This window comes from Melitaea cinxia, chromosome 8, assembly GCF_905220565.1.
Source record: "Melitaea cinxia chromosome 8, ilMelCinx1.1, whole genome shotgun sequence".
Classification (NCBI taxonomy): domain Eukaryota; kingdom Metazoa; phylum Arthropoda; class Insecta; order Lepidoptera; family Nymphalidae; genus Melitaea; species Melitaea cinxia.
The window spans coordinates 6509864-6526033 of NC_059401.1; the positions used below are offsets into that span (position 1 = coordinate 6509864).

Sequence of the window (16170 nt, forward strand, 5' to 3'; positions counted from 1 at the left end):
TTTTGTTTATGCTATATTTGGTGTAAATGTTTGTGGCTGTGTTCCATATGTTTCCAGGACCCCAAAACAATATTTCATACTTTTTAGGGATTGTTAGTTGTGTTAATAAAAAAACATTTTGAAATTATTGTTAATCCTCGTTGTAAACGCAAAGTGTTATTAATTAATTTTAAAGCGAAAATACCATTGATGCATATACTTAACTTATAAAAATAATTATTATAAAATATTTCCTTAAAAAACCATTCCAAACAGGTGTGATTAGAATTATTTAATGACAAATTAAAAATACGACGACACTCGTAAGACAACTTTTACATAAGTATTAAAATATTTCTATAGTTGACACCAAGGAGAACATGACCATAGTACGCTATATTAAATACTGCATTAATAGAAAAGCGGTTACGCAATAATTTGCAAGTAAAATTATTGAAATTAGGCTTATAGGCAAGATTAAAAGTCATTTTGAAAATTTTATTGAAATAAAAGGTACTTATATAAGCATTACCACTTCTGTCATTAAGCCTATGAAATGAAGTAGGCCAGCTGATGCAGCGTGATGAGCCGTACCGTCAAAGGTAAACCAAATATGTTAAAATGTTTACAAGACCAGCTTTAAGGTATCTATTTCCTAATAAAAAATATGATTTAAATTAGACATTGCCGTAGTTAATAACAACTATGTACGCATTTTGATTTTCATCTAATCTCGTTTGTCGTTCACCTAGAAAACCATTATAAATTTTAAGGTAAAAATATTAAGCTATGAATAAAAATAAGGTATAAAATAGATATAATATCTATTATTATAGATAATGAGGTAATTATAAAGTATATATATTTCCTGGTTCTTTTTCTACATATTTAAACCACAGCAACCATGACCAAATTCTCCTAGGGATAGTTATCAAGTTTGTAAGTGAAAACACCAGTATTACGGTATCACAAAGCATATATGTTTCGTAATTATCTTACGAAATAGTAAATTATATCCTGACTATTTATTACTATGTTCAAGATTTTATACTTTATAATGACCAAACTTTTATTCCTTGTAGACAAGAGAATAAAAGTATCTTTCAATAAATACATTTGTAATATAAGTAAACTAAGGGGGGTCGTAAGTTGGCAATGTGTTTACGGCAGTAAGAATATAGCCACCCCCTTTCTTCCTGTAGGTGTCGTAAGAGGCAACTAAGGGATAAAACAGTTCCGCTACCACCTTGGAACTTAAAAAACCGACCGATGGCGGTATAACCATCCAACTTCTGGCTTTAAAATATACAGGCCGAAGACGGGCAGCAGCGTCTTTGGTGCTACAAAGCCAACCCTGCGGTCACCAACCCGCCTGCCCAGCGTGGTACTGGACGTGGACGTGTACGTGGATTATAGGCAAAACACAAGCCATTTTTGGCGCGAACTTGTGGAGGCCTATGTCAAGCAGTGGACTGTATTAAGCTGAAGTGATGAAGGGGGGTCGAAATGTGGATTTTAATGACTTAAAATAATTTCCAGCTGCATAACTCTGATGTAAATGTAAAAAAACTTAACTCCTTTTTCGCAAATCCACCGAGAAACAATAAGACTGATTCAGTTACAACACTTCGACTTAAATAAAGAAAATGTATTCCTCTGCATTAACAGACATTGTAACTTTGAAATAATAGATAAAAAAATATAAATAAATACTTTTCAAAACTTAACTTAAATTTATTCTTGTTTATATAATAAATTGATTATAAGAATCTAAGAATATTTGAATAAACGCAAAATATTGATATGAAACTTTTAACAAGACTGGGAGGCTTCTTTATCGTGAGTTTGCTGAATTAAATGTAGTGGGTATAACTAAAATAATCGCTATACTCGCTGTACTCGCACTTGTAAATTTAACGCATAAAAGAATTTATACATCAAAGTTTCTTTTTCAGAAGAAAAACGACGACGAAAGAACGCAAAAATTTTTGGTAATTACATTCCAATACCTTTCACATTAATGTAGTACGTACAATCTAATGGTTCTGTTTCTATTTGAACCACATTTGATATTAGCATCCGCGTAGTTGCACATCGATGGATATCGATTATTTTTTAATACGTGAAGCAAAACCTTTGTACCTACCCCTTTTTACGAAAATTGTGCGGACGGAGGAGTATGAAATTTCGCACACTCATAGTTTACATGTAGAAGAAGTGCAGAATGCTGATTTTTTTTTATAATATGCATAAAAAATACATTAAATCAATAAAAAAAACGTTACACACCACTACCGTGTATTTGACACAATGACAAATTGAGAATAGATTAAAGATTAATCAAATGGTCTGTGATTATAGAAGCCTTTGACAACAGAACCTTAATAATGTTCAAACTTATAATTTAAATTAAGTAGTTATGGTCGAATTTCGACCAAGTTCGACGCTAGTCGAACTTTAAGAAATAAATTTTCGATGCAGTCGCAAAAAGCAAAACTTTTTCAATTTATAACTTCACTCAATTTTTTGTTGATTGAAAACTAAACTCGAAAAAAAAACATATTGTCACAGAGCTTAAAGAAAAGTTTTAAAAGGGATATTAAAAGAAGCAAACTACATTCAACATTTTGTTAGCTATATTCTGTTGAAAGATTTGTTGTAATTTACTTTACGACATTTACAATTAACGCAATTAATATTTTTTTCATATGTCATAACATTTTTCTGATGCATGAACCAATTATAGTGATAAGATTGGAAAGTAATAGGAACGCGTACTGACTGAGCAGTTAATTGGTTAGTAAAGTAATTTATTATGGCCTTACCGTATTCTGATTGATGTGTGATAACACAACTTTAGTTTATAATTACAGCTCCATAAAGCTTCTGATATTTACGATACTGCTGATTACTAGTTGGAACGATTTTTCCGTAAAGAAGGCAAAGTACATTTAAATTAATATTTGAAAACCTCTATGTTCTAACAAATCTATTCTGAAAATAACTGAAAATAGTTGATATGTCGGTCTGTATATAAGTAGAGGAATTTATTACAAACTACTAACTTAATACTCGATTATTGTACTACTTATTATTACTTAATACCAATATTTTAAGTAAATTAAACGTAAAATACGACTAAAACTTATTTTTTATATATTTTAACTGTTTTTTGTACATCATAATAATATTGAAATAGAGTTACGAAAAGGGTATTTTCATGGTCTACGAAACATTTACCCTCACGTATTCATTAAAAGAACACACAGTAGCATTTTTGAAAACAAACATATAAATATGCATAAGATAAATATCGCAAAGGTCCGAATAGAAATGGTGGCGGTCCGGGGATATAATTAATTTTATGAGTGCAAACTCTTTTATTTAATTACTTATACCTTTCAAAACAATGGCTCCCTTATGTCTACGGCTAAATGTTAATAAAATTATCATTCATAAAAAAAACTACTACTACTTCTTACCATATTTTTTTTTAAATATTGTTTACATAAATCTCGTTCTGGCAATAATGAACAGAAAAAAAGAGTTATTCAATGTAGTGCAAAAGTTTATATTACAATTTGGCTATCTATTTTTATATATTTGGACTGATTTTTGAAAAAAATTAGCTATTTTTATTGTGTGAATATTAATGGAATTTCTAATCAATTGTCTTGAAAATTACAGCATCATTTATAAAAATACGAGTAAAAATCAAATAACGGTATATTTTTATTAAAAAATACTATTAAACAGTAAATAATATTTACGAACCATGCAAACAAAGTCGCGCTTACCACTTAGTACTTGTGACGTTCGGCGCAACACCCGTTGCCGCTTGCGATATGTCAATTTCATAATTAAATATGCGTTTGACCGTGTTGGAAGGGTATGTGAGATTAAGGGAGTCCAAATTAAATATTTGGGACGAGTTGAAGCTGTGAATATATAAAGTCATCGAGCCTTGTCAAATACAATTAAAAATAACCGAGATGAACAATAGAAATCGGGGTTTAATAATTGTATTTGGTCGCAAACGAAAAAAAACCGATTTCAATTACATCGACTAGTAATACAACGTAGGTTTACGAAAAAAATTGTCAAGTAAATACGCGTTACCAAAGATTACTCAAAAAGTTGCTATTGGATCTCAATGAAATTTAAATGTGACCACATAATAGACATCAGCTTTCGATTTAATTAAAAATCATCAAAATCGTCACATCCAGTAAAAAGTTATGCGGTATAATACAACGTAGGTCGACGAAAAAATAGTCAAGTAAAAACGGATTATTAGATATAACTCGAAAAGTAGTTGTTAGAGCTCAAATTAATTTAAATGGAACCAAATGACACACACCACCTTTCGATTAAAATGTTTTTTGTTGAAATCGGTCCACCCAGGCAAAAGTTCTGAAGTAACATACATAAAAAAATACAGCCGAATTGAGTACCTCCTCCTTTTTTGGAAGTCGGTTAAAAATAAAACGAAAATGATTTTCAATGCTGTTTCACCATTACTTTGTTGTTTAAATATAATTAAATTGAACGTTTATCAAAAGTTTAACAATTATTATAATTGTAGGTCTGTATTGAATAATTAAATTCATTAATAACAATTTAATATGCAATGCAAAAATAAATATTAGTATTGTAATTACCTATTAGTAATGGTCTATTAAAACAACAATGTTGTTATTTAAAAGTTTACACGATTAGGATCTTATGCAAAATATTGCAACATCGAGTTCAAAATAACTTAAGTACAGATAACGGTCGACAGAAGATTGACATCAGAACAACAAACGAACGTAATGTATATATGGCTGACAATCAGGAATGTTGCCACGTAAGGGCAGATCCTGAAGATTACAAAAGCACTGATTAATCCTGTTTGTATCAAATAATGCTTCTAATATTGACGCGTATAGGTAATTATAAATCAATATTACTAATAAGTTATTAGTCATAAAAATTCACGTCTGTTTGGCTAGTACATGTTTAATTATTTGAATATTTATTATAAATTTGTTGTAACTTATAAACCTATGCTGACTTTGACCATTTCCTTTGCCCTAAGGTTGCCTGAAGAGATCGCTTTTTAGCGACAAGGCCGCCCTTTGTACCTAATGAATATATTGTTAACATTTTTTCTTTCATTGCTATGTATTATTTCTGTTTTTGGTATACAATAATGTGTACTATTATTATTATTATCGTTATTATTACATATGTTAATGTATGGATCAAGCCGCGACCAATAATGGACAAACGTTGTAATGACCACAAAACATGAATAAAGTTTATACAAATTTTCGTAATTTCTGTTTTATATTTCTGTATTGACACGTGTCTTTTAAATTAAAATTTAATCGTTAATTTAAATTCATTAAGTAGTGATAAAATAAAATAAACGTCAATATTAATATACATAACTAAGTTTAAATTAACATCAAAATCAATAACATAAAATTATCAGGTAAATTATAACATATTTTTTGTGTTTGTTTTTTGTTGATATCTACTTAATTTATTAAATTAGATGTGAGCAAAAAAAAACAAATACAAAAAAAAACATGTTGTAATTGACCTCTAATGTAATTTGTCAAATCAGGTAAAAGATAACGAGATATAGAGTACAAAACGATCGTGAGCAAAAACAGCTGATGAAAAAAAGGTATGCCTATAAATTCAGAACGTAACAAGTTTAATAATGCGTTGATCCGGCATTGCAAGGTCATACTATCGCTTACTCGTTGCCGGAACGAAACAAGATTAGGCTGTTAACCGCAGGTCCAAATGATTCATAGGAAAACTATCACTACTCCATATCTGAATTATAACTAAAGCAGTTACCGTGTTATTAATACTATAATTATTTTAATAAAGGGAATCAACACTAAATAAGAATTAATATGCGTTTTTACAAAATAGCTAGCATGCAATGTGCATCTTACTTAAAGGTTCTAATGAAACAGGTCACACTTTTTTGTTTTTTTTTTTTATTATTTTTTGTAAAGTAAATATTTATTTATTTACATCATTTATATTTACAGCTATACAACAAACAATAAAACTTAAACAATATTTAACATTAAGAAAATGCGTTAAAAAACAATTCGTATCCTATGTTACAATTCAATTACAACTATACTTTTTTTATACATACATGCGATCTAATTAATATTGTATTGGTGTAGTTATAAACATGCAACTTATCTATTTCAAGCATTTACTACTTATATACAATTATTAAAAAATAAATTAAAAACATGCAATTTTACATCTGCTTTGCAGATTCGCTTAAAACGCTGCAAAAACGTTTCAAATAAAAAAAAATACAGACAACGAGATATAACAAAAACAAAAAAGAATATATAAAGAATATTACAGTGAATAAATGCTCATTATTATTATAATAGGGATTTAAGTATGTTATTAAAAAAAGAAGTAGGGTAAAAGGATAATCCAAACATAATACTAAGAATGCGCAAATTACAATGCAAAAAGCCAAATACCTAAAATAAACGGCGGTTTTAGGTAACAGAGTTTGAAAGATCGTATATCTTGTTGTCTTTTAGTGGTACGTTAGTTTTTATCTACAATTTACTACATTTGACTTATCTGCCGTCGCCTCATCGTTTACCTTGGGAGTTCGGGGGCTGGAAGCCATAGCCGGACGCACCGGGAACTACTCCGCTGGTCTGGGATGGGTCGCCGGCTGGCGATGGTGGGAACACTACTGGGCCTGGAACAAGATGCAACTTGAATTAATTTAAAAAAAAAAACATAATAACAATAAAACTGAAATGAACATACAGCTGAAAATGCATATCCACGGTGTATAGGTACAAAACTATTTTGACGTCAACAATTATATTAATGTACTTGTTAAATTATTGTATACAATGTATTACACAGTAATAATAATAATAAAAAATAATTTCACTAAATCTTTCTTTACGATATGAGTGTTAGTTATTTTATTTTTTTTTATTTTATTTAAAAGTTAGTAGTAGATATAATATTATAATTATGACGACGAGTTAGCGCAACGGTCACAGCACTGGTTTATGGCTATTGCGCTAGCGTTTCCGGGTTCGATCCCCGCATATAACAAACGTTTGTATTGGCCATACAGATGTTTGCCGTGGTCTGGGTGTTTGTGCAGTCCTTAGTTGGGTCTCTCCACCGTGCCCAGGAAAACAGGTTAAGCCGTCGGTCCCGGTTGTTATCATGTACACCTAATAGCGATCATTACTCGTGGTAGGAGTCCGCCAACCCGCATTGGAGCAGCCTGGTGGATTATATTCTAATCCTTCTCCTACATGGGGAAAGAGGCCTATGCCCAGTAGTGGGATATTACAGGCTGAAGCGATAATATTCTATTATAACTAGCTGACTCGGCAAACGTTGTCTTGCCGCTAAACGCTATTTCAAAACAAGGGTTGATCGTAAAGGGTTAAAAATTTAGGGTTGTATGTATTTTTTAATGTTGTATCGTAAAAAAAATATCTAAAAATAAAAAAAAATTAGGGTTGGACTACCCTTAACATTTAGGGGGATAAAAAATTGATGTTGTTCGATTCTCAGACTTACCCAATATGCACACAAAATTTCATGAGAATCGGTCAATCCGTTTCGGAGGAGTTTAACTACAAACACCGTGACACAAAAAATTTATATATTAGGTAAAAAGGTGAAGAATAATCACAAATAAGTAAGAAACAAAATATTTAAAAAATTCATCAAAACTTAAGTTGACAAAAAAAAAATAAACATAAGTCTTTACATAATATTCCTGTTGTTGCAATCCGACTCCTGTCGGAGTAAAAATTTGTAAACCAATAAATTATTGTCTCACGTCAATCGGTCTCTACAAATATCTATTTAATATAAGCCTACAACCACCCACATAGTGATAAAAAATTAAATACATAGCTTACATAAATAGACTATATAGCTACCAAGTATTACGGATTCATTCTGGTTTAGGTACCAAAAAATATTGTGTCGTGTTGAAAGAAAGGAAATATAAAAAATATTAATAATCGTATCAATTATAATTATCTTGATAATTCAATGCACAATAAACATTAATTTATTCGATCAATAAAATTTGGTAAATCAAGTTCTTTATTAGCGAGAAAGTTTTTGAAAATTACTTAATGGATTAATTACAAAACTTAAAAATCTTTACTCATTAACACGATTAACTCGTAACTCTCATTGAGATAATATGTGTTAAAAACTTTCATATTACATAAACTTCGAGTCCAATTGAATATAAATTTACTTAAGATAGGAAGTATATATTTTTAGTTCAAACAACAATTCAATGTTTTATGAGATGCTTCTCGAGTCTGACCTTTTCGTCTATTAAGACTTACAAATAGGCGTTATAAAATCACCGAAATGACAAGAAAACCTCACGAATTGACCTAAAGGCATATTGAACATTTAAATGAGATGGAACATACGCCTAAGTGTGTAATCAAAATCAAAATTGTAAGTCACTTGAACATAGTCAACGTAATTGATGAATGAGAAGTTATGTAACGTCAATACAATAATTACACTCATACTTCCTACGCCACAATTAGATTAAGGTACATATTTTGAAATGTTCGGACAGCATTGTTAATTATATATCATATAGATTTTGCTCAAGTAAATATGATGTTACAAAATAGTTAAGTCGAAACAAGTCTAATTATACTAAATAAACAACGTTGTCATTCAAGGATAGTTAAATAATTATTATAACTACATTATTCTGTTCATGGGATTCAAAATCTTATATCTGTACGTATAAAGACTCATTTGCTGCACGCATATATCAATATACAGTGAGTGTACAGTTTACATACAGACAGTAGATAATTAAAATTATGCAATTTGCGAATGACGACTATAAAAGCTTTAAAATAGAAAATAATTAAAATTTACTATTTAATAATGTGTAACCGATATTATGATATGATTAATAAAGTGTAGGTGATGATTTCAAAATATTTTTCAGGGAATATGTCTTTAGAGACTATCTTAACAGTATTCTAATTTCGTTATGGCGAAATCATCAATAATATTTTGGCACTATGAAAAGTAGTGAACCCAAGTGCCTAAATGAATAAATTAAAAAAAAAATTATAGACCAATTACAGACTCAATAGCAGACTACAGATTCAATATACAGGCATAAAATCACTCAATTTTAGTCCCTCATTCACTCACTTTTTACTTTTAAACGTCAACATAATCATGCAGAATAAAATATTATTTTTATTACCTTGAAAATAAACTGCGTGTTGAAACAAGAACAAGGGAACATATTTTTTACCTGATAACCTTTCTAAACAGTGTCACTACAGAACAAATAGATTTAATCATAAATAATGTCGAACTTTTGAAAAGGATAATTGTCAAGTAAACCTTAAATTTATGACTAAAAACACGCATCTTCGAATTTTTAAAATAAGGATTCAGCCCATAGTTTTATAATAGAGATTAAATAAACTCTACTAGTGATTTTTTATTCCGATATCATATATTGTTACATATTACCATTGTACTATAAGTTTGTAGTTCACTAAATGTTCGATCATCTGTTATTTTGGTGGAATCATGTCGCAGTTGTGATAGCACGACATTCGTTTTTGTTACTCAAAATTAGTTTTAAAGATGCATCTTCTGACAACGTTTTGATAGAGTACCTATAAGTGGTGTGTCAACCGAAAACCACAATAACTCTCCAATGTCTTTATTTTATTTGATTACTAAAATTGTTAAAATGAACCACTATGACAATGATTACTTTTTGAAAAGAAAATTTCCGCCTGGACTATGACTTACTGTTAATTCAAAGAAACCTAAACAAAGCTATTTGTCTTTATCAAGCTGTACAAATAATTATAAAATAACTAAAATCTCTACAATACATTGTGCAAGTAACAATTACAAGTTTGTTGTTGTGGCGTATGAAAGTAAGCATCTTAACCTGTTGCAATAACATATGTCCCTCACGTAAGCCTTATGAGGTAAAAGGAAACAAACGTTACGATATATTAATAGAATTATAACAGCACGTTGCTATGTGAACAGCCTTATAACATAACGTGTCGGTCGGCACACGCGTAACATTGAAAAATCGAGAATCAGACCGGGTCGAGCGAGTGCAACTGAATACAGAGATGACATGAAATTTTTTAACTATAAAACCCACGTTTAACTGACTAATATATATGTAGATGCAATAAATTAAATTTAAAAATTGTAATTTGTCTAATGGTTCTTTTTGAAAGTAAGCCATTTATGTATAACTATTTAACTAAAAATGGATATATAAACTATTATGTAATTATTTGCTATAGTAAAATCTTTAGAGCTTATGTTTAAAAACAGGACTACTTGTTAACACTTAAATTTCCTTGGAAACATTTTTATACAGCAAATACAACTATAAACTACTATAATAACTTAATTTATAACTGGTATTTAAATATTGCAAATGCCTATTATATCTTAAACTTAGTTAAAATAACGCATTCTTGTCTTATCTACTTACGATTACATACGTGTAGCGACTAAATAATTAAACATGCGCCAGTGGCCATCTCTTGTGCACATTGCGAAATGATTGTTTTACGGATCTTGCCACACAGTACAACACTTGTTTCGTTTTACCACTAGCGAAATCTTAATTGAATCTAATTATATTTGTTACAAGAAAAACGAATGTAATAAATAATTTTGTATACTTTTAACTTTTTGTTTTATTACAAAATTTAATTCAATGATCATCACCATCACTTCAGCCTAATATAATCCACTGCTAGACATAGGCATCCACAAGTTCGCGCCAGACATTCCGGTTTTCCGCAATCCCCATCCTAGACCGGCAATCTTACGTAGATCGTCGGTCCAACGGGCCGGAGGACGTCCCACACTGCGTTTGCCAAGACGCGGTCTCCACTCCAGGACCCGTCTGCTTCAACGGCTATCGGTCCTGAGACACTGACGCCTCTTACGATACCCAGGGGAAGAGAGGAGGTGGCTAAATTCTTAATGCCGTAACCACACAGCAAATTCAATGATAAAAAGCTTTAACTTAACAAGAGGGTGAGCTTAACAATAATGTTCCTATAAGGGATGACTCATCCTAAATCTTACAAATATAAAAAGCGTGAATTGAAGAATAAGGCAAGGAAAAGCTTTAAAAATTTTACAATATGGGTTTCCGATCATAGCTCATAATGAAAAATGATTTAAAAAAAACATCATATGTATATAACATAAAATTTTATCAAATTTGTTATACTCGCAACAATTAATTCTGATTGAGAGATGCCGCGTGCAAAACACTTGTGCAACGTCCTCGACGGTTTTTGCTCAGCCGAGCATGATTCTGTCATTAAACGGACCGGGGCCCTTCTAACAATAACCACGTATATATATGATACACAATGTCGCGAACATTTGCCTTCGTTATGTTACGAGTCTGATTCAATTTCACTTTTCCCGGGTTCGTGCTTTATGATGTCAATATTTATTTATGCATGTAATAAGCAAACATGTATTTGCTCTATATATATCACTAATGAATGTTTATTAAATAGTTTTAACTTACTTAAATTAGTTATGTTGCTATTAATAGCACATTTTTCTAATTTCTCTGTATGTCTTTTATAGTAATTTATATATCTTAAAAATGTTGTTTTGTGGTGTTTTTCTCTGTTCTATAATTTTCGATTTTTTTATAACCTTTTTTTAAAGTTTTTATTTTTAATTTTAGATTTTATTTATAACAGTTTTTTTTCTCCTAACAATATGCCTATATTTAACAATCTGTTCTAACATAAAATAAGATTGCTTGAAATTAAAACTTACTGAAATCAGTAAATAGCCTTCATTACTTATAGACACAGAATTAATCCTTGTCTTATGTATAATTTATATAATCCACTTTAATAAGCTGTTTATAGAGCTATTTGTATCTAAGACTCGGACCGGTTTCGTATGGGAATTGTTTCAATCTTATCATTTGCTGATTCACTTATAAAGGTCAAAAAGTTTAAATAATAACAACTCTTCTAAAAAGAAAATAATAGTATCTTAATCTGAATAAACTTCATATGGATTGCATCAAAACTTCATTATTATTTTTGAGTAGCTATGTTAATTATTATATTTATACTTAAATTTGTATCTCTTTAATATTGTTACAAATAAATGAATAAACGAAACACTTTAGTAACGGGCCAGAACGTAAACCTATTGAAAGTTTAATACAATACTGAAATTAGATTTGAAATAATTAGGTACTTTAGGTATATAAATCTCTAAACATTTTGCAGTAAACTTGAATTAAGTTTCGCTACGGTGTAAACAGATAAAGATCAGTAGTCGTAATCGTTTTGTTATCTATAATGTTACAACTTAATTAATTTATTATAAAGATTGCGTGTATGATTTGGTAACTTATGAAGGAAGTGTTTCAACAAAAACTCATTAGCAGGGCTCGATTCTTTGAAATTGGACTAAATAAATTTACCCGCTCGGCCCCTTTCCTGCCTTCGAACAGACCAGTCTAATTTACATTGGTTTGCGTAAACGTTCATTTGGCTTCAAGTGGTTAAATTACGGAAGCCGCAGCCGTGAAAAAAACTGGGGCGTAAAAAAGGCTAAATAATTAAAGTGCACTGGCGAATGTTTCGCGAATTGTGGGAACACGGTGCAATGTCCTTCTGTAATTAATCAAGAACGGAATTTAGATTTACTTATTAATCAACTTACATATGGTTGTGTTTTCACACACAAACACAATGTTAGTCTGAGGAATCTGTTATATAAACTTGCTTAATATGAGAGTATATTCAATTTTTATATATTTTTTCATGTAACTAGGTCCGGCAAACAAGCGTACGGCTCACCTGATTGTAAGTGATTACCCTAGCTTATAGACGTCTGAAACACCAGAAGCATCGCAAGCGCGTTGCCGACCCTATCCCCAATTCCCCCCATTAGCTCTGGTCACATTATTCACGAACAGGAACACAACACAGCTTGAAAATAGTATTATTTAGTTGTGATCTTCTGTAAGGTCGAGGTACCACCCCAGTCGGACTGCTCCATATTTTGAGCAAGAAATTTCCTCCTGTGCCCTACTCTAGTTTAATTTTTTTTACATAGGCATTACTTTTACCGGGTCGCTTCTAATTAGCTTATACTAGTATTAAATAGTAGTTGCGTTTACGTAAATGTAGCTTAGTAGTAGAGTATTAAATTTTTGTTACAGTAATATGTAAGATTCACACAGTAATACAAAAAAAAAAGTATGACATGTTACTAATACCTCAACAAATGAGTTATCTCTACATTGTTCTTGTTTAAATTAAAAAATTTAAAAACGAAAACAATAGGGAAACAAAGACAACCGACCGCAGACCACGTTGAAAGTATTTGCGAATACAATGTTTACTTTCGTAATAACGTGAACACATGTCGCTACAAACAATTAGTCGAGTGCAGTCGTTCTGTGTTTGCTACAAAACAGTAGATACCGCGCCTTCAAACGTTTCTTAATATCCTTTTGTTTAAGTGCTCTGTATACGGCTATCTACTTTCTATTAGATTTGTACCAACTATTTCAAGGAGAGTTTGTGTAGAAACTGCATTTTAGTTGAACTTATTTCATTGATTCGCCAATATAAAAACTAATTACTGTATAATATGTATGTTTATCGCGATATTATATTAGAATAATTGCTTGTTTATTTATTTGTAATGGATATGGATTAATTCTGAAAATACTGAACCGATTTACCAATTGTTTTTAGTGGAAAGCTACAATATTCAAAAATAATCAAAGCGATAAAACACAGTGCTCGGTTTTTAAGATCAATCTTGACCAACGATCAGAAATGTTACTAAATCTTACAATTATTTAACACAACTAAAACTACTTATCCGAACAAAAATGACTATTAATTTATTTTAATTTTTTATAGACATTATATTTTATAGACATATTTTATTTTTTAATATTAATATTTTAAAAATATAAAATATTTTATATTAATTTATTTTCTGTTTTTTATTTGTTTTCTACGCTATATTTAAATAAACATTTGATTTAAACATCACTAACTACACCTTACAATAAGCTGTATCTACCACAAAAAAAAAAAAAAACAAAATTGTAAGTCGCTACACTCGTATAAAACGCATCACAGAGTTAATAGCTGCAATAAATCACTGTAAAAACATTAATCGATTACGAACAATTAAGATGATCATTCATTATTACTGTTCTCTAACCTGGCATTATGTTTTCATTAAAAAATAATTATTATGCAGCAATATTAAATTGAAGCGAATCAATATTTTTTTTCTGAAGCAATTTTAAAACAAAAAACTGAAGTACTCTACTACTCACTGTTACAAAGTTTGTGATTAATTTCATATTAACAAGATTTAATTTTAAAAATGTATATAATTTATATGATAGCCAAATATCCACAGGTGTTACTCCTGTATGTCATTACCTGTGTTAGCCCTCGGGTCTCTAGCCGCTGCTGCAGATAGAACGTTTAAGCTCGGAGGCCCAAAGTTGGTCAGATAGCCGTCTGAGAAACCGAAACCAAATTGGTTGTACTGCGCCGATGTGAGCAACACGCATGCACAAAGTACTAATGGCTGGAAAAAAAGAGAAAACATTTTGATAAAATAAAAATAAAAACATTCAACTTTAAACTTTATACGTCAATATATCATTTGCATTGTGTAGGGCCACACACGTCAGAAAGTCGAGCAGATATAGGAACAGAAAAAAAAAACATAAATGTCAACGTAGATGAAATCGCCAGAGACTAGTAAAGTAGTAAATAGTAATCATGTTAAGCTCTAAGCTTTAACCACGAAAATCAAAATTCTAATTAAAACGAAGAATTAAGTTAAACTTTAATATGTAGTTTGATAAAATCGCTTCAATACAAGTAAAGTGGGATAGAAATGTAATTTTCTTTTATGTTGAAATAATTAGTTTCTGAATATTTTATCTTCAATCATAATTTATTAATATCCACGAAATGACAGCAAAAACTCAGTCTTTATTTTATTTTACATTTTAAAAATCAATACCATAATTTAATAATTTGATAAGAAAAATAAATATCATAATTGTAAGCTATCAAAAGCTAAGCGTTAAAAATCATGACTACAAAATCTTGATAAATATAAACTTTTTAGTTTTTTTTTTTTTTTTGAATTTGAAATATATACTATTTGCACTTTTAAATATACTATACGGATATTTTTTTTGTATATTCATCAACGCAAATATTTACATAAACACAAATTATTGTAAATGATATGACAATATATACATAACCGTGAATTTTAAAGTTTTATCCTTGATGTTATAAAAACAAGCTTAGTAAAAAATAGCGACTATTTTGAAAGGTGGGCTAACTAATAACGAACCTTTTTTTACTAGAAATATGAGCATTTAAAGCAGAAACTAAATTAATCGGTAATTTAACTGCTTAGAAAAGTACCTATAACCTAAAATGGTTACCGTAATAGTTAAAATTATTTTCGGAGATATGATTAAAAATAGTAACATTACTACATAGATACAACAAAAAATAAATATTTTTATTTGCTTAGTTAAAAAAGTTCGCTATTGCTATAATTTTATCATTAGCTGTCTATCCAAATACTGAAAGAACAGCGAATCTCTCGTCTCGATGTAAGTCAATTTTAATTTAGTTTATTTTTGCTGTTTTAGTAAACATTATTAAAACCTTTTTCTGAAAATTATATTTCAATACTATTTCAGCTATGTCAGTCTTTTGTTTCTTCTGAGGAATTTATTAAAAAAATGTTTACAAACCTTTGCATCTAACAAATGATACATAGGTAATCAATAAGGCTTGTTTCGTAACAAATACAAAGCTAAATACATTGTATTAGACTTGAACAAACATAATTATGTATATTGTATAAATCTGTTAATTAGTAGCATATTAATTGAAATGTCAAACACTCAATTGAATGTATTCTTCCATGACCTTACTTGTAATTCATTGCTTTCAATTTAATTACTCGTATAAGTATACATTCACTTTTATTTCTGTAACGCTATTGTTATATTGATCTTATTGTACCATTCACTTGACAATAAACAATTTT

At 29.8% G+C, this 16170-nt stretch overlaps 1 protein-coding gene across 1 annotated transcript in view; it reads right to left on the reverse strand.

Moving 5' to 3' along the window:
* LOC123655556 overlaps positions 1-16170 on the reverse strand; it is a 32235-nt gene that overhangs the window by 3065 nt on the left and 13000 nt on the right. The window contains exons 3-4 of the mRNA XM_045591324.1: positions 14523-14673; positions 6626-6727 (exon numbers count right to left, since the gene is read on the reverse strand). Of these exons, the coding sequence (XP_045447280.1) occupies positions 6626-6727; positions 14523-14673 (253 nt within the window). The remainder of the gene's footprint in view (positions 1-6625; positions 6728-14522; positions 14674-16170) is intronic.